This window comes from Empidonax traillii, unplaced genomic scaffold, assembly GCF_003031625.1.
Source record: "Empidonax traillii isolate 1590-97213 ecotype Southwest subspecies unplaced genomic scaffold, ASM303162v1 scaffold320:size708019, whole genome shotgun sequence".
In the NCBI taxonomy this organism is placed as follows: domain Eukaryota; kingdom Metazoa; phylum Chordata; class Aves; order Passeriformes; family Tyrannidae; genus Empidonax; species Empidonax traillii.
Window position 1 is genome coordinate 357,651 of NW_020955513.1, and position 23,610 is coordinate 381,260.

The following is a 23,610-nucleotide window of genomic DNA, read 5'->3' on the forward strand; positions in this document are numbered from 1 at the left end:
AAACCAAGAAAAAGAATGTATTAAGGCTATTCCTCCTCCAAGTTGTGCCTCTTCGGCAGCAGCTTTTAATCAGATGACTTTTCACATGTTAGCACAGCTACTCTAGTTTTGGCCACAGCCTGACATACACAGAGAAACAAGCCTAAATTTCCTGTTCCACAGTTCCTCTCTGCAAAAGGTCTCTTAGCCAACAAAGGCTGCGCTGTTTGGTAAGTAAAACATTTTTGGCAAACTCAGGAAGATTGCACTTTGTTGTCCATCTTCTAACTGCAGTTCAAGGGCACGTCTTGCTCCGTCGGAGCCTTTCCCAGGCTGAAGAAAGACAAGTAGCTAACGATCGTGCATGATGGCTGATGTCTTCCCGAAGGGACACTGTGGTGCAGATGCCTCCTTCTGCAGCCTCAACCAGCCTGCCCAGAGTTCAAGCTGAGAGCAGAAGGAAGCAGGTTTTGGCCATGAGTTGGGAACTGAGGACACAGATGATGTGTGCAAGCTAACGGGCTGCCTTTGCAAACACGGTCAGATTCTTCATGGTTCTTCAGGGAGCATTTTTTAGGCAGACACACTGACGTAGTTTTGCACAGTTCATCCAAGACAGTGAGGCTGGCAAAGTACCCTGCAAAAGCAAAGTCTGTATGAAGATGGGAATATGATTAGACTTTGTATGAACTTTGGATTAAAATGTTTTATTATTACTTAATATGAAGAATTGCATTTTCTGTTACTTGGGGGTCAAACAGAAGCCTGTGCTCCCTACTGAAATCAGTAATTTGTCAGCTTAGCAAAATCTGTATTAATAAAGACAAAAGGCAAATACTTACAAAGCATGCATAGTTCACTCAAGTGTTACTAAGTCATTAATAGTGTCTGGTTCTGTATTGTCAGAGTCACAGGAAACTGTGGGAAAACACACATGCACAGTAAGTTTTAGGTACATTTGTAGGGGATTTTCTTCACTACTTTACTTAGAAGTTTTAATGGTGCATTTTAATTTATTTTCCACATTTGTATGTTGCTTACGTTTCTTATCTGAAAGGAACTGTGAAACTCTCCTACTGCTTCCTGCCTGAAATTGCTCTCTCTGGATTGCAGCTCTGATTTCCCTGTCATGATGCATGTTGTCAGGCTTTGTCTCCTCTTGAAATTATTATTAAAATGGTACACGGGCAAGCAAACCCTTTTGTAATGGTGGGGGATTCTGAAATATTTTCTGTTATTTTCTTAATAGCAGTTGGTAATTCCCTGAAGCTATGCATTTGATTAAATATATTTTCTTTCTGCAGTCATCTGAAGCAGTGGTAAAAAAAAAAAAAATCACTGCTATTTCATTTTAACCTCTCAAGAGATGAGCAAAAATGAGTTGCCTAGCAAGCAGAAGTACTATTGTCCATGCTAAAAGGTCAAGACAAAAATGTGCTGAAAACTTTCTGGATACTTATATAAAGAGACAATTTATGACTTGGGAGTTATGTACTGCACAAAGGAGTCTGTATTTGACCCTCTGCATCCTGCTCTCACGTACTTAATGTCACTTAAAGGAGAGGAGTTATTTCTCGAACAAACGTTCTGGTATTACAGAAAGATAACAGCTACCTCTCAGTTTAAATAAACTCAGAAATGTGCCTGGAAAATTATTTGTTATCTGCTACAGAAATGTCAGAGTTCCAGTTCAAGCAACAGTAGTATGAAATCCTTTTAACTCTTTGACCATGTACTAAAATATCCAGCAAATAAAAAGCTATTGTGTTTATTTTCTATGGGCAGCTACTACATGTGGTAATGATTTTCATGGAAATCTATCACAAAATATACATATTGCAGTTCTGAATACACCACCGACTCCAAACTATATGATGCTTCAGTCCTAAAGATCTTTGTATCGAGCAGCTCATGTGTCACACGTAGCAAACATGCCACACCTCTGAGTTGGATGGATGTATTTCTGGAGTGCTACAAATTCAATTAGAGTGCAATATTAATTCCATACAGAATTAATATGACAAATTAATAGGAAGTGAGAGCTCGGTCTCAGTTTAGGCTTTGTGCAGATCTTGGTCCCACCAAAGGTGGGTGTACAGGAAAACTATGTGTTTTACACAAAGAGGCTTCACACACCTATAGCTCCTACACTCTGGAAGTGCAATTTCTTGCCTGTCTACCAGCGTTTTAAGGGAAGAGGAGGAGATGAAACCACAGCTACCTTTCTCGTAAGACACAGGATTTGTAAGACACAGGAAAAATTTATAGTAAAACAAGAGGGAGAACAGTACACTAGTAGGCATCACTGCATCCGTGTCTCCAACTGTATAATCAGAAAGTCTGACCGACAAAGCTTACTTTACTCCTCACACAAAGTAAGAGATCTGTCTGAATCAGGCAATCAGTGTCTCAACCCACACCTCTAGTTAATTCAGGTCTGGGTCCTGCAGTGAGCTCAGCTGGGCTGGCAGAGCCTCTGGCCACAACTGGACTCCAAGAAGGTCCAGCATCCCGCCTGCAGGAACTTTGCAGCAGGGTCAGGATTCTGGCAACAGAAATCTAAATGGCTATTAAAATGTTCATAGAAGCATTAAAATAACATTCCCTTTGTGTTAGTTGTTATTCTTTCCCTCCAGCTGTATCGGTTTTATCAACCATTTGTGAAATTACTGTTCTAGAAGCAAATGCACTTGCATTCTCACAGGCTGTTGTTCTGAACTGATGACTTGTTTCGAAATCATAGAATCAGAGAATCTTAGAATGGCTTGGGTTGGAAGGGACCTTAAAGATGGTCTAATTCCAAACCCCCTGCCATGGGCAGGGACACTTTCCACTAGATCAGGTTGCTCAGGGCCCCATCCCATCTGGCCTTGGACGTCCAGAGATGGGGCATTCACAGCTTCTCTGGACAACCTGTTCCAGTGCCTCACTACCCTTATAGAGAAGAATTTCTTCCTAATATATAATCTAAACCTACCCTCTTGCAATTTAAAACCATTCTTCCTTGTACCATCACTGCATTCCCTTGTAGAAAGTACCTCCCCAGCTCTCCTGTAGCCCCTTTAGGTATTGTCAGGTGCTATAAGGCTCCCCAGAGTCTCCTCTTCTCCAGGCTGAACAACCTCAAAACTCTCAGCCCCTTTTCATAAGAGAGGTGCTTTTCACTTGTTAAAAAAACTGAAGAAGTGGTGGAGAGCTGCTTATTCTTCATAATAACCACAGAAACCTGAATCTTCTGAAGAAAATTAGCATTTATCTTTTTCCTGGTGTAAATAATTCTAGCCCACTTTCCCAATTTTCCTGATGGTTAAGTATTGCTAGGCAACAACACGCAGGTCAGCTGCCACTTCATGACTATGCTGATGTCTATTTTTTTGAGACCCATACTAATTTTTTTTCAAAGATTATGTTTCCATTTCGGAGCATTTAAAACTACTTAGTTAATCTTCCTACTGCAACACTAGCTCTTGCTTAGTCTAAAGCTGCGTTGCTATGGCTGAATATTGCTTAGTGTCTAAATATTTGGAAGTAAAACCAACCATTTTCTTCAGCAGTATAATGAAGTATGGTATAAGATCAAGCCTGATTTTAATTATAAGGTGTCCTTTCTCTTACTCTGCCTGCCTTCCCTGTTTTTTATGCCAACAGCAACTGTTTAATTTGACTTGAAGGAAAGCTGAACAGCTAGACTGAAGTAGCAGATGAATCATTCTAATATCTGATAACTTTCCCAAATAAAGGCCACTCTCTTCAGGAGCAAATGTCAGTTTCTATCACTTAACGAGCTTATCTGAGCCCATGTAGTGAGCAGGGACATGCTCATACTGAAAAGCTGATTGCCAATGCTCAGATTTTCAGTGCGTTGCCGAACTGCTGAGTAGTACAGTGATATTCCTGATTTCAAGACAAACTTCAGCACACAGCCTGTGCCTGAGCAAGTGCTGAAGGGTAACATGCACATGACTTATTGCAAAAGTTCTAAACCATGCAATCCACCAAAAGTATAAGGTGCTCCTCAGTGGGTCACCACTAGTGCTGGGGCATCTCCTGCTCTTTGTTCTGCGCAGGTGCTGCAGGGGTGCCCTTCCCGTAGGAAGCCCTGGCATTGCCCTTACATCCAGACACTCAGCGTCTTCAAAGAAGTGACAACTAAATATGGGTTTTCATAAACGTAAGCACTTGGATACAGCACGGACACCTTTTTAATGCCGAGTACCTCATTAAACTGTCAACTTCCTTGCAAACAGCACTCGCAGTAGTGAGAGCACAAGCATGGGGGATAAAATTCTCCAATGACCTACGCTGGTAAACCAGGCTTGCCAGAGCCAAGCGCTCAGGGACGTGAGCTTAGACAAGAGCAAGCCGATATTGGCTTGCACCCAAGCCCTGGAGCCCAGTGCTGAGCCGTCGAGCGGGCACCTGCCTACACCCAGGCAGCAAGTTCGCTGGGCAGCATCTCCCTCTGGAGGCTCTCCCCAGCTCCTGCTTCCCCACACCAGCCCCGGCTAGGCAGGAGAGTCCACCCCAAACCATCATCTGAATGTCAGGCTTGGGCAAACCTGACTTCTTTCAGTGCATTTTAGCAGATGTATGGCTCAAAATAGTAAGTTTAGACTTAAAAAAAAAAAGAAAAAGAAAAAAAAATCCTGTAAAATTAGCATTTTAGGAATTTAAATCTGTTACCTAGTCTGTGAACCTTTCAGGATGGTAAAATGCTACTTTTTTCTACAATTTTGATCATTAGATATGCACTTTTCCTGAAAGTATGGGGAGGATAATGGAATCAGATGTAATTAGAAAGTCAAAGCTGAGGATTTTAAGAATAGAATCTAATGAAAAACAAACATGACAGTTGTCATCACTGTCATAGTACTTACAGCAATTTTGCTTTTAAATTATCCATGTGTTTTCACCAACACAGAGGCTAGTCATTCAAGCCATTTTAATTATATTTTTATATTTCTGTCTCATTTTTGTTTGCGTTGCTTCCTTTTACTAGATCTTTGATGGTATCTATACACACTGAGGTTTCTCACTGCTCTGAAGCTACATTTGTATTATCACAATTTTCAAAAACTTGAAGATGATCCTAAGAAAACTGAAAAGATGGAACCAGAGTTTTCACAGAGATACAGTGTCTCCCTCATCACAGGGGCAGTGATATGCTCCCTCACTTTTTTTTGATGGAAACCATGGAGCACACAAATACATTCAGCATAACAAAAGACTGAAAGGGAAAAATTTCTATTCAGCTTCTAAAATGTCAAATAAAATGTCAGTTAGCACTGTAATAAAGAAGTTAAAACTAACATAAAACAGAAGTACTCTGAGTAGCATATTGCTTTCTAATGAATATCACACATTCAGCAAAACCTCTGGGCTTCAGAAATAATAAAATAGTGACTGGGTGAAAAAAAAATCGCTGCAGTTCACTGGTAACTCTCATGAAAGCTCCTTTATGAACTGTATCTTTCTTTGGATACTTCTGTAATTGGACACATCTCAGGACCAAATTCCCTCATCAGAGGATAGATTTTAAGATCTCATTAAAGTCAATGAAACCTTTATGGATCTCGGAAGGAAATTTGGCATTCATTGGTGTTCCTCTAGGGAAAAGGGAGAGTAAGAAAAAAATTATTTTCAATTAATGTTGTTTAGCTGATGGAGAGAGACAGACCTTTATAGCTGGTGATCCAAAGTAATTAAATTAGATTATGAATGGAGACCTCTCCTATTGCCACTCAAAACAGATCTCAGGTATAGTTGCCATTCTAAAAATCATCCTTTATTAATCCAACATTATAGATCCAGTGGAAGAGTCCTCTGAATATTACTGAAGATGAACCTAAACTAAACCCTGCATATCAAAATTTGCCTTGCAAATGGGACAAGTGAAATTTTCAAAATACATCCTCAATTTTTTAATCAATTATTATTACCACCCTGTACCCAAGGGAAGTCAACTATGGATCAAGGAAATAAAAGACCAAGGAAGCTTCTGACCAAAGGAATCTGTAGTCAAAGCAGACCACTCATGAGAAGTGAGATAAACTATGCCTTGTGATTTCTTTTCAGATATCTCACTGGAAATGTTTCTGTCTAACTCCTAACACCTGCCACCTTTCACACAGTCCTCCAGTAAGGTGTTTGTCAATTTTACTGCAAGTGTCTACTGTACTGAAACCAATCTTCTCTTTTTCAACACAGTGCTTTGTGAGACACAATATCAAATTTTTTATTACACTCTAGACATATTATGTTCTCTAACAATTCTTTTTTTTCCTCAGAAAAATATGGATTATCCAATGTGATTTTATCTTTGTAAATTCATGTGTGCTGGTCTTCATTCGCTCACACTTCAGATATTCAAAGATGTCCTTTTCTCATTTGTATCAGTCATTAACCATGGCTTAACACGCAACTAACTGAATGGCAATCGTGGGATTCCTTGCTTCAGTATTTTAAAGAATTGCGTCCTTTATCACCTACACATTTATTGTCTATTTACAGATTTATTATCTCTTAGCTAGCTATACAGATTTTTGTCTTCAGCTGTTTGCCAGCTGGTTATGAATTCATTGTAGAGGATCAGACCATTAGTCTGACTTACAGAGTACTTGGACCTAAATATTATGTGCAGGTCTTTCCTATTGAATTTTTTAATACTTGATACAATTGTTATGCAGTTCTATTGGTACATGATTATCTCACTTCTTTATTCTTTTTAACAGGCCCTGTAAACATCCCATTTGAATTCTCAATAATTTATTACTGTGTATTGCTGGTGTTTATTGCTGTCCTTTTACTGTCCAATATACTGGAATTCCTAAAGTATTCTGACATTTTTTGGCATCAGTTTCCTTTGAAGTTCAGATGCCCTTTGCATCTTTTCACAGCTGCACCCACGAAATATTGTGCATTTGTAAGATAAAAATAATCCCTTGGTAGAATAACAGCAGCCCAGAGGGGCAAGTATCTAACTGCTTTATAGTTTAGGGCTATGGCCTCATAAAGAACAAAACTGTAGAATTATCTACATCTAAAATGACAAAAATTCCTAAAGTATAAGAACACAAAATTTGAACACAGTTTAGTATATTCCTGATAGTAACCTTAATTAAATTAGATTTTACAGCTATTGATATACACTTCTAGAGCTAAAAATACTACCAAGTACAGGATGTTGCTAGATAAAGAAGAGTCATCGTATATAAAATACTTATAATGGAAAGATTCAGTTGATGGTACACAGGCTGCCCAAATGTCACAACAAGAGAGTTTACAGCTGCAGTTTCTGGACTCTATCAATGACTGCTTCACACAGCTGAAAATCCTACAGAACATGTGAAAAATCACCTTTCTGGATTCAATCCTACACAAGATTTTTGAGTCAGCTCTGAGATAGTCAGAGGTTGAAGCACTTACAGCTGAGGCTTCTGCAAAATTCTGTAACTTCCAAAAGAAATCCACACTTTTCTGGCAGCTGTGTATGACCAGTATCTCTAGTAAATGACAACTGGTGCACATCAGAAGAGCCTCCAGACTGCAACTTGTGCTGCCCAAAGAGTAGCCATCTCATGCTTGCTCATGTATCTCATGTGTGATATGGACCAAAGTCTGGGAAAGTCTCTTTTTAAATGCATTCTCCAAACCAAATCACTAATGCAGATGCTTTCAAAACCTTCCCCACCTGTCCACCACCCAGGAACTCATTTTCACCTCAGAAGATTCACTCTGTGCCTTGGAGATTACCACAAGTTTTACCTCCAACATTTTCCCTGCAGGTCCCCAAGTTACCCCAATGTTCTTTTGCCTCCCCAAGAGTCTTCTCCTTTTTTTCCCTGCAACTGCCCTGCTCCTAAACTTTAATACAGCAATGTATCAACTTCCCTATCAATTTCTCAATGGCTGTTTTTTGCTAGCTTGTGGAAATATCCATTGAACATATTTCAGTGGTTATTTTCAACAGCAACAAATGAGTTGTCACTGACAAGAACAGAAATAAAAGGTAAACATACTCAGATTATTACCTCTTCACATTAAAAGTGAACCTTTTTTAGATGCTATAAACCTCAGTCTTGTATTTGACAGTCTAATAATTTCCAACAAAATGGTGTATGAGAACACATGCAACATACAAGCATAAACATTTTCTATGGCATATGCTTCTGTATGTTTCCATTTTTATTTTTGTACAGTAAGAGGCTCATTTCCCCATAAATACAAAAATAAAAGTGCTTGACGTAAAAATGCAAACAGACAAGTTTACCCAAGAGGTAACTTTGCTTTAGGATGGATTAGTTTGTTCATGACATATTCTTATTCTCTATAAACTTTGCAGAAACCCTGAAACAGATAAAAAATGTTCCAAGATCTGTGTTTTCACTGTCAGTGCTGCTTGTGCAAAAGCAAAAAAAAAAAAAAAAAAAGGTATCTTGGCAAGACAGTAAGACACCAACATAAGCCCAAGGCTATTCTTTTTTCACATAAATTTCAGTGTCAAAATGGTAGGAAAACCAAAATAATTTTCAAGCTGCTAGAGGGTACTGCCAACTGTAAAAAATAGAAAGACAACTATAAACATAATTATTCAAGTGAGCCCTGTTAACTGACAGGAAGATTTTTGAAGGGCTAGTATGGAATGTTCTAAACATGGGTTTTTTTCCTGATAAGCTTTTCTCCTGTGCAAAATATCTTACAGAGGCAGTATTAGCTGGGTTGAATTGGTTCGAAGCAGAGTACATGTGGAGGGCAAATCCGTATGCAATTTTTAACTCCATTTCTTCAGGTTCTTTTTTAGATGTTTTGAGTAGCAATACATTCTGAACAAATCTGCTTGGGTTCAACTTCTAACTATCACGTAAGACTTCAGTGAAAAATCTGAAGGATTGAAGAATCAATATTTGGTCCTCAGGCATGTAAAAGAAGAGTTCATATTTGAAATATTTTTCCTTTTGGAACACTAAGAGGAGATTCCCAAAGGATCACTTGCATGCTGTCCCTGGTCTGTGAGCCACCTCAAAAGGTGTGTGCCTTGGAAGACAAAGGTGCCTATTGCTGTGATGGCACCTGTTACTGTAGCTGCTGCTTTTCCAGGTACAGGGCAAAAGAGGGCAGTGGAGCACTGTACATTTCAAAAATTTTAAAGTAATGATCCCGGCAGATCTTTTATCTACATGTCTTTGCTGCGAAAAATTATTACAAAAACTAAAAAAAACAATCACATTGTATTAATAACATCCAGACAGTTTAAACAGAACACTTCTTTTGTTTTCATTGAAAACCACATTTCTCTCCTAGCAAGCCTTATAATAGGTTGATTGAAATCCGATTACCTTCCAAATCTCCAGTCACAGGACATACTGCATTTTCACCCACTAATGGGATTCTCCATGATGGTTTCATTTGCATTACCTTCTTCACATGCACTCCAGGTAAGCTGGTATTCCTGTCTTTAACACGTCTCTCAAAGTTTAAAATGGCCTACATTAGTTTAAGTGTCCTCACACAGAATGAGTTTTGTTTCCTTTCCTGTGTCACTAACAAGAAACTGTTTTGGTTTTAGCCAATGTACCATGGCCAGACATTGCTTATGTTGGGTGCTTTTTTAATTTATTGGGCAGTTCTACCTTCTGCATCCTTCCCAAGTGTTTCTAGACTTTGTCTGCACCACATCCATTTCTAAATGTGCTCATTCATGCAACTTTAAACATTCAGCAACACCATCTGTTGTTCCCATATTTAAGAAAAGATCTTTAAGGTCAAAGATGTCTTCAAACAGTTCTAGTTTTGCATTGCAATATAATCAAATCTGAAATTTGGGTTTGCTTTGGTTTTTCAGTTGGAGTCTGGGAAGGTGTTTCTTTTCACTCAAAGCAGCAGTTCCCACTTCTGCATAAGTTGACATAGATAATATGTCATTAAAAATAATAACACATGATTTAAGAGGAATGGTCACAGGGAAGAACCCTGGCCTCTCTACGCAACAAGCTTCTTTCATCTTGTCAAAAACAGCCTTTTGTCTTTCCTTTGAGATGACGAAGGTTTCTAGTCTCAAAATACTCCTCAGGATGGCAGTGCTCTAACCAGATTTATTAGCAAAGCTCTTACTTTACCATTATAAGCCAAAGTCTGGTACTCAAATGTCATTTACTTCAAAATCATGCATTTTGTTTAATGGCTATAACATGTCATCACTGTCTCTAATGTTCCTTTGATGCAAAAAGACAAGGGGATGTGACAAGTTAAACTTTGATGTGCCACATCCAACCTGAAGTCTAAATTATTTACAAATGTTTGGAAAATTACATAAAATGATAGTGTAGTGATATGTTGCCCATTACCGCTACATTCTCAGATCAAAACACAGTAATCACCAACATCATTATCTTATTCCAGAGCGGTTTCAACTGTAGCTCACTGGACCAGGATGTACCACATCAGCTTATAAGCCTTCCATGGTCCAAGCAGTGGATTCAAGGAAGTGCCCTCAGCCTCCCTGGCTTTGGTTGCCTCTCCTCTAAAGCAAGGGGGCTAACACACCTCTCTTCTGTAAAGTGTTTGGACATCACAGTGTACATAGTTTTTATATTTACAGTATAGAGGCTGGATATTATTTCTGTTATTACCGGTTTAGTTCTATTTTTACAGTGATATTGCATTATTGCCACTGCTAGAGTTTTCTGCCTCCAGGGTGCTGGGTCCTGAGCAAACTCAAATGCAGGCTGGTCAAAGTTGACTGCCGTTTACATTTGAAAAATATTTTAGAAGTGTAAGACCATCTTTTCCACACCAGTGCACTTAAACCTATGGGGAAATCAATAATTTTCTCTACAGTTGACTAGGCCTCTTCCAGCAGGTCTTGCTCAGTGTAAAAAGGCACAAACCACCCTCAAATATAAATAGAAAAACCTTGCAGTAGTGCTAACCTGACAGATTGCTAGCTTTTTTTGTGAGATGTTTATAGAAATATTTTTATGCTTTGGCTAACTCTCTGAGACAGAGAACAGCACCTTCCTTAATGGAAGAAATACTGTTTATTCTTTACTTTTATTTATTCATTTTGGTCTTAACTAAGTAATAAAACAACATAGTATTTTAGTGATGTACCTAATAAGCAATCTAAAATTAATTCTTCCTTTCTCCTCTCCTTAATTATTCCTAAAGTCCTGATATAAGTTTCTGTATAGATATATATTTAGATTTATTTTTAATATAAAACTATAAATAAAGATTTTATCATTTGCTTTTTATATAAAATTGTAACATTTTTATTAATATATATATATATGTACATATATATATATATAAGAGCTGAGCATTTTCAGGTCAGGTGAAAATCAAGTGACTTTCCAAATCTCAGTGTTGTCAGTTATAACACCATAGAGTTCCCATAGTGCTTCAGCACCAAAAGAAGGACATTCCACTGTCACACATCAAAGCTGAGGATTCTCTTAAAAGAGTGAATGCTCTACCCAAAGGCGCTGACCAGGAAATGAAACAGGTATGGATGGGACACCATCTTGACCAGAGACAAAGTCCATCCAGAAGGTTAATTCAGAAGTGCCTTTAATTTGTGATGGAGTTTATTTCCATTCTCATTCCTGTTGGCATAAATGTACGGAAAAGCCACATAAACTTCACATTTTCAGAAATTCTAGGATTTGCTTTTGCAAACCAAGTGCTCTCACCCTTCATTTCTGGCGCACTAAGCCGGCCGATGTAATAAACTGTGACCTAACTAAGCAAAACAAGGAAATCAAGGTCTGTTCAGTGATAATGGACAAACAAAATTATCACTTTCAATTCAAGAATCATCGGCAATAAATGTGTGTACATATGTGCATATGCTTAACTTGTCTTTACACTCATGATAACAAATCCTATTGGTGCAAACCCTAATGTAATAGATATTACACAGAATGTTTTAAAAACCAGAACAGTGATAATTGGTAAAAAAGAATCAAGAAAAACGTTGGTAAATAATAAGATTTACTTATGTGTTTAAATTTTAAAAAACTCAACTTTGTACATATGGAAAAAAACCAAAATCAAGCTTTCCTCAGCAAGGACCATTATTCAAAGGACAAATTATTCTAGGCCACAAGTGCCATCTGCTACTATTACAGCAAGAGAAAAGAAAATGCAGTCACTTTCTGCCCTGAAAGCACTTATTCTCCTATCTTGTGATGCTCAAAGGTGATGATAATTTTGCATTTTTCAGTCTGTCCCCTATCAGGGCACAAAATCTGCTACCTACATGTGGAAAGGGAAATCCCGCACAGGTTTCCAGCAGAACAGCTCTAGTGGGAGGAGGATGAGGCTGGTAGGTGGCTATTGCGCTGCATGTTAGGATAAAGAAGCATGAAGAGACTGTGTCAGAACTGAAATTAAGCAGCAGACACCATCCAGCCAATTACAAGAGCAACATCTACACTCTTACAACATGAGAGTTCTGAAACTAACTACTAGCTGAAACAGTATGAGAAAAATAAATTGATTTCACAGTTAAAGCAACTGCTCTACTCATAAAACTGTAGGTCAGAAAAAAATGAAGTCACAGTACCAGTGCAGGCACCACAGGCTCAATTCAACCAACAGCCATCTTAAAAACAGCAAATTAAGAAATGCACTTTACTACACAGATTAAAGTGCTATTTAATAAAATATTCATTAAATATATTGCTACATGTCCGCACTGGGTCACAACATCAGGTTGTTTGTCAAGGCACATCACTATAAATGCCATATTGAGCACCTGATCTTGTTTCCAAGCCTGCATCAAAGGGCGACTGCCACAATAAAGCATGTCCTGAAGTCACAGTCGAACTCTACACTCCCTCTCCTCGACAGACACTGGATAGCCTCTGTCGGGGTAGACTCTTCTCTGTCTTCAAAGAGTCTTTCCATGTGAGAAATGTACCTGGGGTTTGCCATTCCCCAGAGGATTTGCCTGACATTCATCCATGCATCCATTCATCCATCCATGCATCCATTCATCCATCCATGCTATACTATATACTAATCTCTTCATTAGCAAGGTGTCCTGCACCTCTTGAAGCACAGCTACCACCAGTACACACCATCAGGATGCTGCCTTTCAGCGAGCCTTCTCCTTGCTGAATCTCACAAGGTTTTACATTATTTTTATATTTGTCATAAGAACCATTTGATTTCTCTAATCATCTAGAGAACCAAAGTGTGTATAATAAGTCTAGTTTGCCTAGCTGGCATTCATAAAATAGCAGAAGCATATTCACAAGCTTATCCAGGAATGATTCCTTCTTGGTACATACATGATGATTCTTTCACTTTCTTTCATGAAATCTCATTACATAGCTCTATTTTTCCACCATATAACATGAACATTTATATTTCATGAGGTAACAATTTGCCTTCTAATTTAACAACATTTTCTATAGAACACACATTATCTGTTATTAATAAACATTATCACTTTTAAATTCTGTGTATTATATCGATCATTGCCAAATCAGCTCAGAAAAGAGTACTTGGCTACACAGGTTGCTGAGTGACAAAGGTGGCTGGATGTCATCCAAGCTACATCACTTACTTAGCTGCTACTGTCTGAAGCCTGAAGAAGGACTCCAACCATTTATTAATGCATATATGTATCCTCAGAACCAAAGCCTTTGCTAACAGAAATTGGCACAGCTCCACTGAAGTCAGCTGAATGTTTGTAACAAATGAACAGCTCCTCCACAGCAACCAACATTCTGCCTTCCTTTATGTATCATCCCACATGCCCATAGGATTTTGCCTACGTGATTAAGAGTATGACTCACAATAGTGTCTGCAGTGTCTTCCAAGCCTGTCCCAGCCTCCTCTGTTGTGCTCTATCTTCCTCCTTAGCTGATCTTGCTTCTGAGGCCATAAGCAAGAGAAGAAACCCTTGGCTGATAATAAAGGTAATACTATTCCATAATACTGTCACATATTTATCCTTGGAGCTCACAGCACCTCCCACATCCAGACTCAAGTTAAATGAATTTGGTGTCAGTGTCTTGTTCCTGGGACAGGAACAGTCATTTCCTAAAGGCAGGTTCATAGAAGTTCTAGAATAAATACATTACATATACGATTTATTTCCAGTTAATTCACCTGAATACTCTAAAATTTTAAAACGGGAATCATCATGTGAATGTAATAGACAGAACAGGACCTTGCTGCTTCATACATAATTTAGTTTTAGAACTAAGAGAGCTTTCATGAACTCACGTAAAAAGCAAGTTTTCTCTTCTCTTCTTTTCTACCTTTAATTTAAAATCTCTCCAGGCTTGTAAGCCCACGAGACAAAAAATTAACGTCACTTCAGAAATCTCAAAAATAGCATTTTATGCATTCAAATATGTAACAGGGTTTTTTTCCTAGGCTCAAAATGTTTTCATTATGATTTGATACATCTCCAAGTAAAAAGAAAACAACTAAGGTATAGAAATGAGGCTTTCCAAGAGTTTAAGAAGGTGAGGGATGGCAGTGAGTCTGTGTACTAACATGAGATAATCAGTGTTTCAACCCCTGACAAAAGATGCACTGCAACTCTCATTTATTCCAGATTTGCACTGAAAGTAATCACTCTTGATAACTTAGTCTTGTAAATTTGGATTACATTTAGGTGTATAATGAAATGTCAGAATAAAGGGGGGGCACTATCATCTTGTGAAACTTCCCTGCTCTCCCCAGCATCTGCCCAGCATCCAGAATGGCAGGCAGGAGTTGCAGCACAGCTCCAAGTGCTGAGGAGAAGGATTTTTCTACCTGGGAAGAAAAGGTGCAATGGCCTTTTGCATTAAGGGCCTTTTTCTCCACTTAGTATTCTGCTCTCCACCTATATATAAACTGTGAGTAGCCTAGGTATGAGATGACAAGTTTGATGCTGAAGTGTTCCATTCCTGTGAGATTTTTTTTCTCTTCAAAGCAGTTCAAATTTAAGCCAGGCAATACATGAAAATCCTACTGTACCAACTACCCATGTGGACATTACACTTAATGTAACAGGCTTTGTACAGCTGAAGACAAACAAAAAGTAAGATAAAAATTGGACAAGACTATGGGAAAAAATTACACTACACAAGAGTATGCCCAGCATGGTTATATTATTGTCAGAGCAATGAAATTGAATTAATTTCCAGTTCCTAGAAATGTGCTGGAGTCCCCACAGAGGCGTAAGAATTAAATAGGCTAAAAGTACATTGCGATTTTTGTCTTCTACCTTCAGGTTGCTATTTTATGTGAAGATTTTGTTCTCCATGTATAAGCACAGTGGCCATTCTGCTGTAGTGATGCACTGTCATGTACCATTTCAGCTCCAGACCATGCCATATCCACAAGTGTTGTGTAGGAACTGTAGATGTAAAATGTTAAGCATGACCTACCAAGAACAGTCCAGTTCTGTGCCTCCATCCTTTTGGTTAACCAAGCTAGCACACATAAGGAAAGAGTGTGTAACAACAAGCCAGACAGTACTCATTCCAGTAGAAGACTCTCCAGAATACATGGTTGATAGGATCATACAATCCTAGGATAATTTAAGTTGAAAGGGACCTCAGAAGCTCTGTAGTCCTCTCTACTGGTCAAAGCAGGGCTAGCTTTCAGGTCAGACCATGTTGCTCAAGGGGTCTTGAAAAACAATCCAAAGATCGAGACTACTCAACTTCAGCTTTCAGCAAGCCTCAGCATAGGAAAGACATGGACCTGCTGGAGAGAGTCCACAGGAGGCACACAGGAATGACCAGAGGAACATATCACCTCACCTATAACAGACTGAGAAAGATGGGGTTGCTCAGCCAGGAGAAGAGAAGTCTCCGGGGAGAGCTTATAGCTCCAGGACCTAAAGGGGCTACAGGTGAGCTGGAGAGGGACATTTTACAAGAGCATGTACTGATACGATAAGGGGGAATGGCTTTAAATTGAAAGAGATTTAAATTTAGAAAGGTTTAGTTTAGATTTTAGGAAGAAATTCTTTACTGTGAGGGTGGTGAAAGACTGGAACTGGTTGCACAGAAAAGCTGTGGGTGCCCCATTCCTTGAAGTGTTTAAGGTCAAGCTAGATGGAGCTTTAAGCAACTTGCTCTAGTGAAAAGAGCTCCTGGACAAACTCAAATGCAAAAAGGAAGCCTAAAGAGGGTGGAAAGAAGGACGTGCACACATTGCCCACCTGTGTACCCAAAAAAAAAAGCTATTGAGTTCCTCAACCTTCTCCATATCCTGGGAAACCACTTTCTGGAGAGGAGTCACATTTTCTTTAGTCTTCCTTTTATCACCCACATATCTGTAGAAGCTTTTTTTGTTGCCCTTGATGTCCTTGATGTTTCCAACCTTATCCCTGGTTGCTTGGGCAATTTCAGTGAATTCCTCTCAAGATACCTGTCCTTGCTTCCACCCTTTGTAGGCTTTCTTTCTGTATTTGAGTTTGTCCAGAAGCTCCTTGTGCAATGCAGGCCTCCTGGCATTTTTGCCTGACTTCCTCTTTGTTGAGATGCATCGCTCCTGGTCTTGGAGGAAGCAATCCTTGAATATTAACCAGTTTTCCTGGGCGGTTCTTCCCTCTAGGGCTTTATCCCATGGTACTTTACCAAGCAGATCCTGAAGAAGTCAAAGGTCTGCCCTCCTGAAGTGCAGGGTAGTGAGCTTGCTATGCACTCTCCTTGCTGACCAAAGGATCTTGAACTCCACCTTTTCAGGGCCACTGCAGGCAAGTTCAATCATGCTGTATCTGTCACTAGAAACAAATACTGATGAGTGCCTCTCTGTGTGCTCAGTGTCCAATACCAAGACTTCATTAAATTCCCACTTAGTTATCATCCCTATTAAGCGTGCCAGAACGGTATTGCAGTAGAAAATAAAAACAAGTCTTTAGAACAGAGATTGATCATAAAATTATTTTAAGCCCATTTATATCACAGAGAATCACAGGATATTCTGAGTGGGAAGGGACTCAAAAGGATCATCTCTTTAAGTGAATGGCCCATATGGGGATCAAACCTACAACCCTGGTGTTATGAGCACCATGCTCTAACCAACTGAGCTAATCTCATATACACATCTCACAAGGATGGTGATGACAGTATCCTCAAAAGTGCACTAATTAAAAGAGCTCTATAAGAAACATGCCCTGCAAGTTAGCTAACTATGTCACATACAGTTTCTATGATGAGCACAACTTAATGAAGATCTTGTTTAAATTTTGCTGTAGGTATCACAGTGAGTTTGTTGCTTATTCATTTAACAGGGTTCACAGCATATGCAACTCACCGCTGAAATGGTAGAGCAAAACAGCAAATAAATTTTTCTCTGTGTGTTCAGGTTTACTCCAATATGCAATAAATATGAAAACGATTATTCATACAAAAGGCTTTTTTTTTTTCCCCAGCCCTTGGGGAAATATAGCCCTTGAAATACATTCCTGTATTTCATGCAAACACAAACAATTTTTTACACAGGTTTTATATAAGACACCATAATACCCAGAAAGCATGACCCATAACCATGCAGCAGGTTTCCCTCTGCGTAAGTTTTAACACTTATAACTTCAGGGAGGTTCTTTCCTCCTTTATACTTAAAGACATAAGTATAGAGGATGTATTACATCAAAGATTTGTACTTTTGTAAGAAGGTGTTGGCTATGACTGTTTTTAGCCAAAATATTACAGCTCTGCTATCTTCTCTCCGAGATGCTTTTTTCTCACATATATTTCTTGGTCATAATAGGTTAATTACCTAATAGGATTTTTCCCTAATAAGTAGGGACTTTGTCTCTTTGAGATCAATGGAAAGAACAAGACATAAAATCTATTTGTTATTAATGTATTTCTTCCAGCCCACAAAACCTGAATTCATTTTTTTTTCAAAGTGAACAGAGTATTAGCATTTTCTTTATAGAAATTATTCATTTATTGCTTCAATATATAATATCACTTGTGTTTGATCATCAAATCCTCAGGAAAGCATCTGCAACACTGTCTGTTTTCAAGTAAATGCATTTTGGGCATTAACAGAGTCAGGTTTCAAGGATAAAGAAATAAAATCAATAAAAAACATGTAAAAATTCCCAGCTTGTTCTATCAAATTTGTTCTAGCAAATTTCTAATTTGATCACATAGATTGTACAAATATGTGTACATATACACATGCACGTCTATTTGAACATATTTGTATATTAATATGTATATGCACTTTCTGTGAAGGAAAGTGGAAATTCTTGTGTTGCGAGAGTCTCATTTTCCTTTGCATTAGCTGCACTCTTTTAAAATTTGAACACTCAGGAATCTCTCTTCATGTGTCCTGATATAACATTATTTCTTCTTTTTTTTTTCCCATTCCTTTTTCTTTCTTGATCACTCGCAATTTTTTCCACAATTTTTTCTTCACCATAATCCACATTCCAATTGTGTTCTAAACCAGAACTCTGAATGTCACCTTATTGGTATCCTTTTTGTATGATTAAATGGCTTATTAAAATGCCAGTAAAAATCTTAAGTATTCCAAAGTAGTACATCAAAACATTCAAAACAAGGATATAATTCTCAAAAGCAGACAGTGTTATGAGCCCCTCCAAGCTGAAGCTCAAATTTTCTCACTTAGGTAAAATTTTAGACCTATCAGAATGCCTCTAGCAAGAGCAGATGCTGCTGTGGAATTACATGAACCATATTTGCAATTAATAATAGCATTTAAAAGCAACACATAAAATAAAAAAATCTATTTTAGAGGATATTAGGATATTCAACTTAGTTGAATGTAGAACAACAAATAAGCAAGTGTGTGCTGCTTTCCAATACACTCATCATTTTGTCAGCCCACTTCAGGAAAATCAATCCATGCACTTTGTCCACAAACCACGTTACACACTAAGTCACAGTTCAGAGGATTAATGCTTAGGGGGAAAAGGAGAAAACACTCATGCATCAAAGAAAAACTGGGGAAAAAGTTATCTTTTGAGAAAGGGCAGTGGAACTTTCCCCTGTGTTTGAATGCCCAATTGCAGCCCCGATGCGGTGCCCTGAAGCAGGGAAGGAGCAGCCAGGCAAGCATTTAATGGCACCTGACGTGTGCGCAGTGCCTGATTTTTAAGTGAAGGGCAAATATGCATGTTCTTTAAAACTGACATACACCACCACCAAGAAGCAAAGATATAGCCTGCTCATACTGCAGGTTTAATACTCTTGTTACAGTGACTCTGTATTCCCTAAAACTGCCCCAAAATTTGTCATTTAAAGGGCCCTGACAGTTTCTAGTGTTAGAATCATGGTATAAATTGTACAATTAACCTCAACAATCCTACCTCCAAGCTGTTTATAAACACACAAATCATGCCAATTGCTTATCACATAACCAATAATCTGAGGCTTACAGATTTTAAGGTCACAAGGAACAACTATGATATCATCACCTTGCATAGAGCAGACAGTAGAAAATCGCTCCTAGACTGAGCCCTCCCCCAAATGGGGCTGGCACTGCATAGGGCAGATCCACATGTCCTGCCTGAAAGCAGCCTGAAGGTTACTCCACTTGACACTCACCTGGATGGGAAAAAGTACAGCTGAGCACTCCTATGACACAAGGACATCTTGTGGATGCAGCACTGGCCATCCTTGGACCTCGGCTAACCTTTCATCTCTGCGGAGACCCTCCTATGATGGAATGATCTTCAGGGCTCATTTTAAGCCTGTTTTAGGGAAACGGTGTAAGATGCACAGAGGGCATACCATGAAGACACTGATTCTTATTAATCCATTTTTTGAGGAAGAAACTAAAAAATAAGCAAACCTGTGATGTTCACTGCCTGGTCACTCTTACATGCCACTCACAGAAAATACTTAATAAATCTTCAGAGACTTTGCCTGAATAGGGATTGAGTAAAGAATTACTTATCCAGAAACATACTGCATGTTTAAGTCTGATGTGACAGGGTTCCTGGGATCATGCTATATAGCATGTTGCCTTGCAGTAAAAATTAATCCACTAAATTCATTACAATTCTGCTGATGAAGCACTGGTAACGTCTTCACCAAGTTTTTCACAATAAAAAGACAAACCTTTGAAATATCCTTTTACACAATTCTTGAACAGCCTATCAAACTGCTTTTGGACTAAAAACATACTTTCAGACCATGACATTACTAATTTTTGCAATACAGCAAAGATCTCTCTTGGCTCAAGTAGGAACACGATAATAAGTTGCCTGGTTACAAACTGTCTCACAGCAAAAAAATACTTACAGGTGATCTATATTCACGGATGCTACTGTACTCTGCATCTCAGTTGCAGATATCACTTTTGAATATATTAAGAGAGAGCAGGCTGGTGAAAATTGTTGAGTTGTGCCAGGAGCACCTAATAACACCAAATTTCTGAGCAAACAAGTAAATAAGTACAAAAATGAGGTTTGTAGGTACTCCACTGTAACTGATTTCGTCCTTTTTACTGTTTTAATAGCTCTCTCAACTTTGGCAACATCATGCTGTTTCAAATTCATGTACTATTCTGCCAATATGTTTCTGACTCTGTTGAAACCAACTGCAAAATTCTACACAGAGCTCAGCAAGGCTGGGATTTTATTGTCTTCTATCAAGCACCACAACAATAGGAAAAGGTGGGTTTCAGATCTTAAGGGGTTTGCATTTGTAAATACTCAATAATGAACACATACAGTATTGATCCAAAGCCAACACATCTGTGACTTCAACTACAAATCAAATTCAATACTGCTCATCATTGCTCCTCTTATTTTTAAGTTGTCTTAGGCTGGAAAATACCCATTTGTGTTTATACAAATGCTTATATATATTTATATATAAATACATATATGTTTACCTTATTTAGAATAAAAGCTGTTATTTAAAAAATAATTCTACATCTTGTCTCCTAGAAACAATATGTTAAAAATAATAATGAGCCAGCTGGAAACACTAATGGTCAGATAATAACTGAACAATTTATTTCATGGTTTCTGCAATTATTAAGCTGAGGAACAGCAGTTATGGTAGGTAGTATAAAATATGTTTGGTCATGTCAACACTTCAGGTATTTCAATCACCCGCACACATATCTCTTGATACTTAAAGTTTTATGAAAGCCATATTAATTTGCCACATTCCATGCAGTTCTATAAATATCAGTTTAAAACACTAGGTTACTGTGAAATAATTAACACTAAATGGCAAAGCATCTATAACTGTCTCACCCACTAGCTCCTGCCAGCTGGGAGAGGGGTAGAAGGTGTGCACTGCTGTTAATTCGGAAGGGGACGTGTGACACAACCTGACATGTCAACGTGTGAAGAGGTTTTTGCCACTTAGGTAAAAACAAGTGTACTGCCTGGTGAAACTGCAAATAAAAAAGATAAAGAAGAGGACTTAGAGATTATTTTATTTCTACATAATTAAACACACAAGGGAGACAGAGCTATGGCCATTTTTAAATGCCTGTAAGAGTTTCTCCCTCCTCCTCCCTCTTCCTTTGCTGTTCAGAGCTGTTGAGTAACAGACATCTCAGAGCGGGCACCGGGGAAGTAAACAAATGCATTGCTACTGTAGTTGCAGGGCAAGGAAACATTGATGTCACTGCTGTTATAATCACATTAGTAGCGTGTGTTAACAGTAATGTCATGTTTGATCAACTAGTCAGGTCAAAAGCCCTTCAAAACACAATCTGAACAGAAGCACAAAGCAAAATGGCAAGAGAATCGACTTCCAGTTCCCTCCCATATACAGACCTCCTGTTGCAAAGGTCAGCTTTTGATCACCAATACTCAATGCCAAATCATCCTGAACCATGCAATTATACTTTACACTTGGCTAGGTCCCTGTTCCCCCCCTTTTAAACAGGAACTGTTTTTTCTTATTACCCACTGTGTACACGCACCCACATCCTGCAGCATCCGAATACATCCCGCCAGGGATAACACATGCAGTGAGAGTTTGCTCCTGTTCCCGATAGCTTGTGTGTCAAGGACAAAAACAGTTACAGCCCAAGTGTTTGGGACCATTTTTCTTTGAGTAGGTCTTTTCCACTTTAAACACAATGTGTTGCTGTCTCTCTGCTTCAGCACAGGGTATTCAGTACAACCAAACAATAAGAGTAAAAACAGCCAATAACAAATTCTCTCAGGTGGGAAAACGGGTGGGCAGGATACATCCCCTCTTGTGTCCCAACATGCTCGGCACAAACATGTTCATCAATTGTGTACATTTTATCAACATTTTCTGACACTGCCGAGGTTGGGCATATGGTAAACCCTTGAGCGTTAACCCTTTTAAGGGAGAGCAGCAAGTAGGAAATGCAGTGTCAGTGACACCAGACAAGGTCTGCTACCATCCAGAACTTCCCATGCACATTTTTTGCCATCTCCCCACTTCCTTCCACCAACCTTCCCCTGTTGAAAGAGAAACTTATCCCGCTTCACATCCCCTCCCCGAAGTCTGCCTGCTGGCACTGGCCGGTTACCTGACATCTTTCCCTTCATTTTCCTTAACTTCCCGATTTGCGCCCGGACTGATGAAGCGTTGGCTTTCCCCCATCCCCTGGGCTCACCTTTTCGGTCTGCCTGGCGGCGCAGTCACCGCCTGCATACCAATGTGGGGCCGCAAAGGCAGCGCGGCCGCTCGCCGCCCTCAGGCACCCGCACCGGCCCCCGCCGCTCCCGCGGGCGCGTTGCCTTTTGCGCGTTGTCACCTCTCGAAAATTAAAGCGGGGAGTCACGGACACGGGGACAGGTACAATTTATCCCGGCCAGCGGGACGGGTCCTGCATGTCCCCAGGGGACACGCATCCCTGCGTGCAGCAGGCACTCAGGCACGCACATCCACTGGTGTGTGTGCGCGCAACGCGGGGCGCCTGTGCCACATCCATGTGCGTGCGTGTGAGAGGGAGTGTGCGTGTGTGTATGTGTGTGCTGTGTGTGTGAGAGGAGAGCGAGCGGACTGGGAAGGAGAGAGGCAGCCCCGCTGCACCCGCGCATCCCCCGCGCCGCGGAGAGCAGAGACTCACCGGGTCACCCTGGTCTCTGAAGGTCAAGCTCAGGTTGGTTTCTTGATCGCAGTTGTCCTCCGGGCTCTTTCGGCTCGGTTCTTCTCTCCTTTTTTTTTTTTTTTTTTTTTATTCTTCTTTTTTCCTCTTTTCTTCCCTTCCCCTGCTCGGCCGCGGTGGCGGCGGCTGCCGCCCGGCGGGGCTCTCGCTGCCGCTCCCGGCCCCGCGGGGTGAATCCCGGTTCCTAAACCCTGTTCCCGCGGCGCCGCTCAGATCCCATGGTCGCAATCCACATCGCGGCAGATGTACCACAGAATCACGTAGAGGATCAGCAGGATGGCGAAGATGAACAAAGCCACCAGGATAGCCTTGGTCACCGGAGAGATGAGGGACTGCATGTCACCCGCGGACCGCCGCCGAGGACAGACGACTCGGGAACTGCACGGGGGCAGCGAGCGCGGACGGATCCCGCGGCCCCGCCGCCGCCCCCGCCGCCGCCGCCGCCAGCGACCCGGCGGGCAAGGGCGGCTGGCGCCGATGGGGTGGCGGAGAGCCGGGGGCTGCCTCCTTCAGCGCCCCCGCTGCGGCGCTCGGGCGGGCGCGGCGGGTCCCCGGCGGGCGGGACGGGGCGGCGCGCACGGA

The 23,610-nt window shown here is 40.1% G+C and overlaps 2 protein-coding genes across 2 annotated transcripts in view; both read right to left on the minus strand.

Moving 5' to 3' along the window:
- The window catches only part of ZBED1 (zinc finger BED-type containing 1), a 50,290-nt gene extending 30,687 nt beyond the window's left edge, over nucleotides 1-19,603 (minus strand). Inside the window, exon 1 of the mRNA XM_027891381.1 lies at nucleotides 19,521-19,603. The gene's annotated coding sequence lies outside the window, so the exon portion shown is untranslated. The remainder of the gene's footprint in view (nucleotides 1-19,520) is intronic.
- DHRSX (dehydrogenase/reductase X-linked) overlaps nucleotides 1-23,301 on the minus strand; it is a 206,842-nt gene extending 183,541 nt beyond the window's left edge. The window contains exons 1-2 of the mRNA XM_027891383.1: nucleotides 22,990-23,301; nucleotides 19,521-19,666 (exon numbers count right to left, since the gene is read on the minus strand). Of these exons, the coding sequence (XP_027747184.1) occupies nucleotides 19,521-19,590 (70 nt within the window). The 5' untranslated portion in view covers nucleotides 19,591-19,666; nucleotides 22,990-23,301. The remainder of the gene's footprint in view (nucleotides 1-19,520; nucleotides 19,667-22,989) is intronic.
- Between the last annotated feature and the right edge of the window lie 309 nt (nucleotides 23,302-23,610).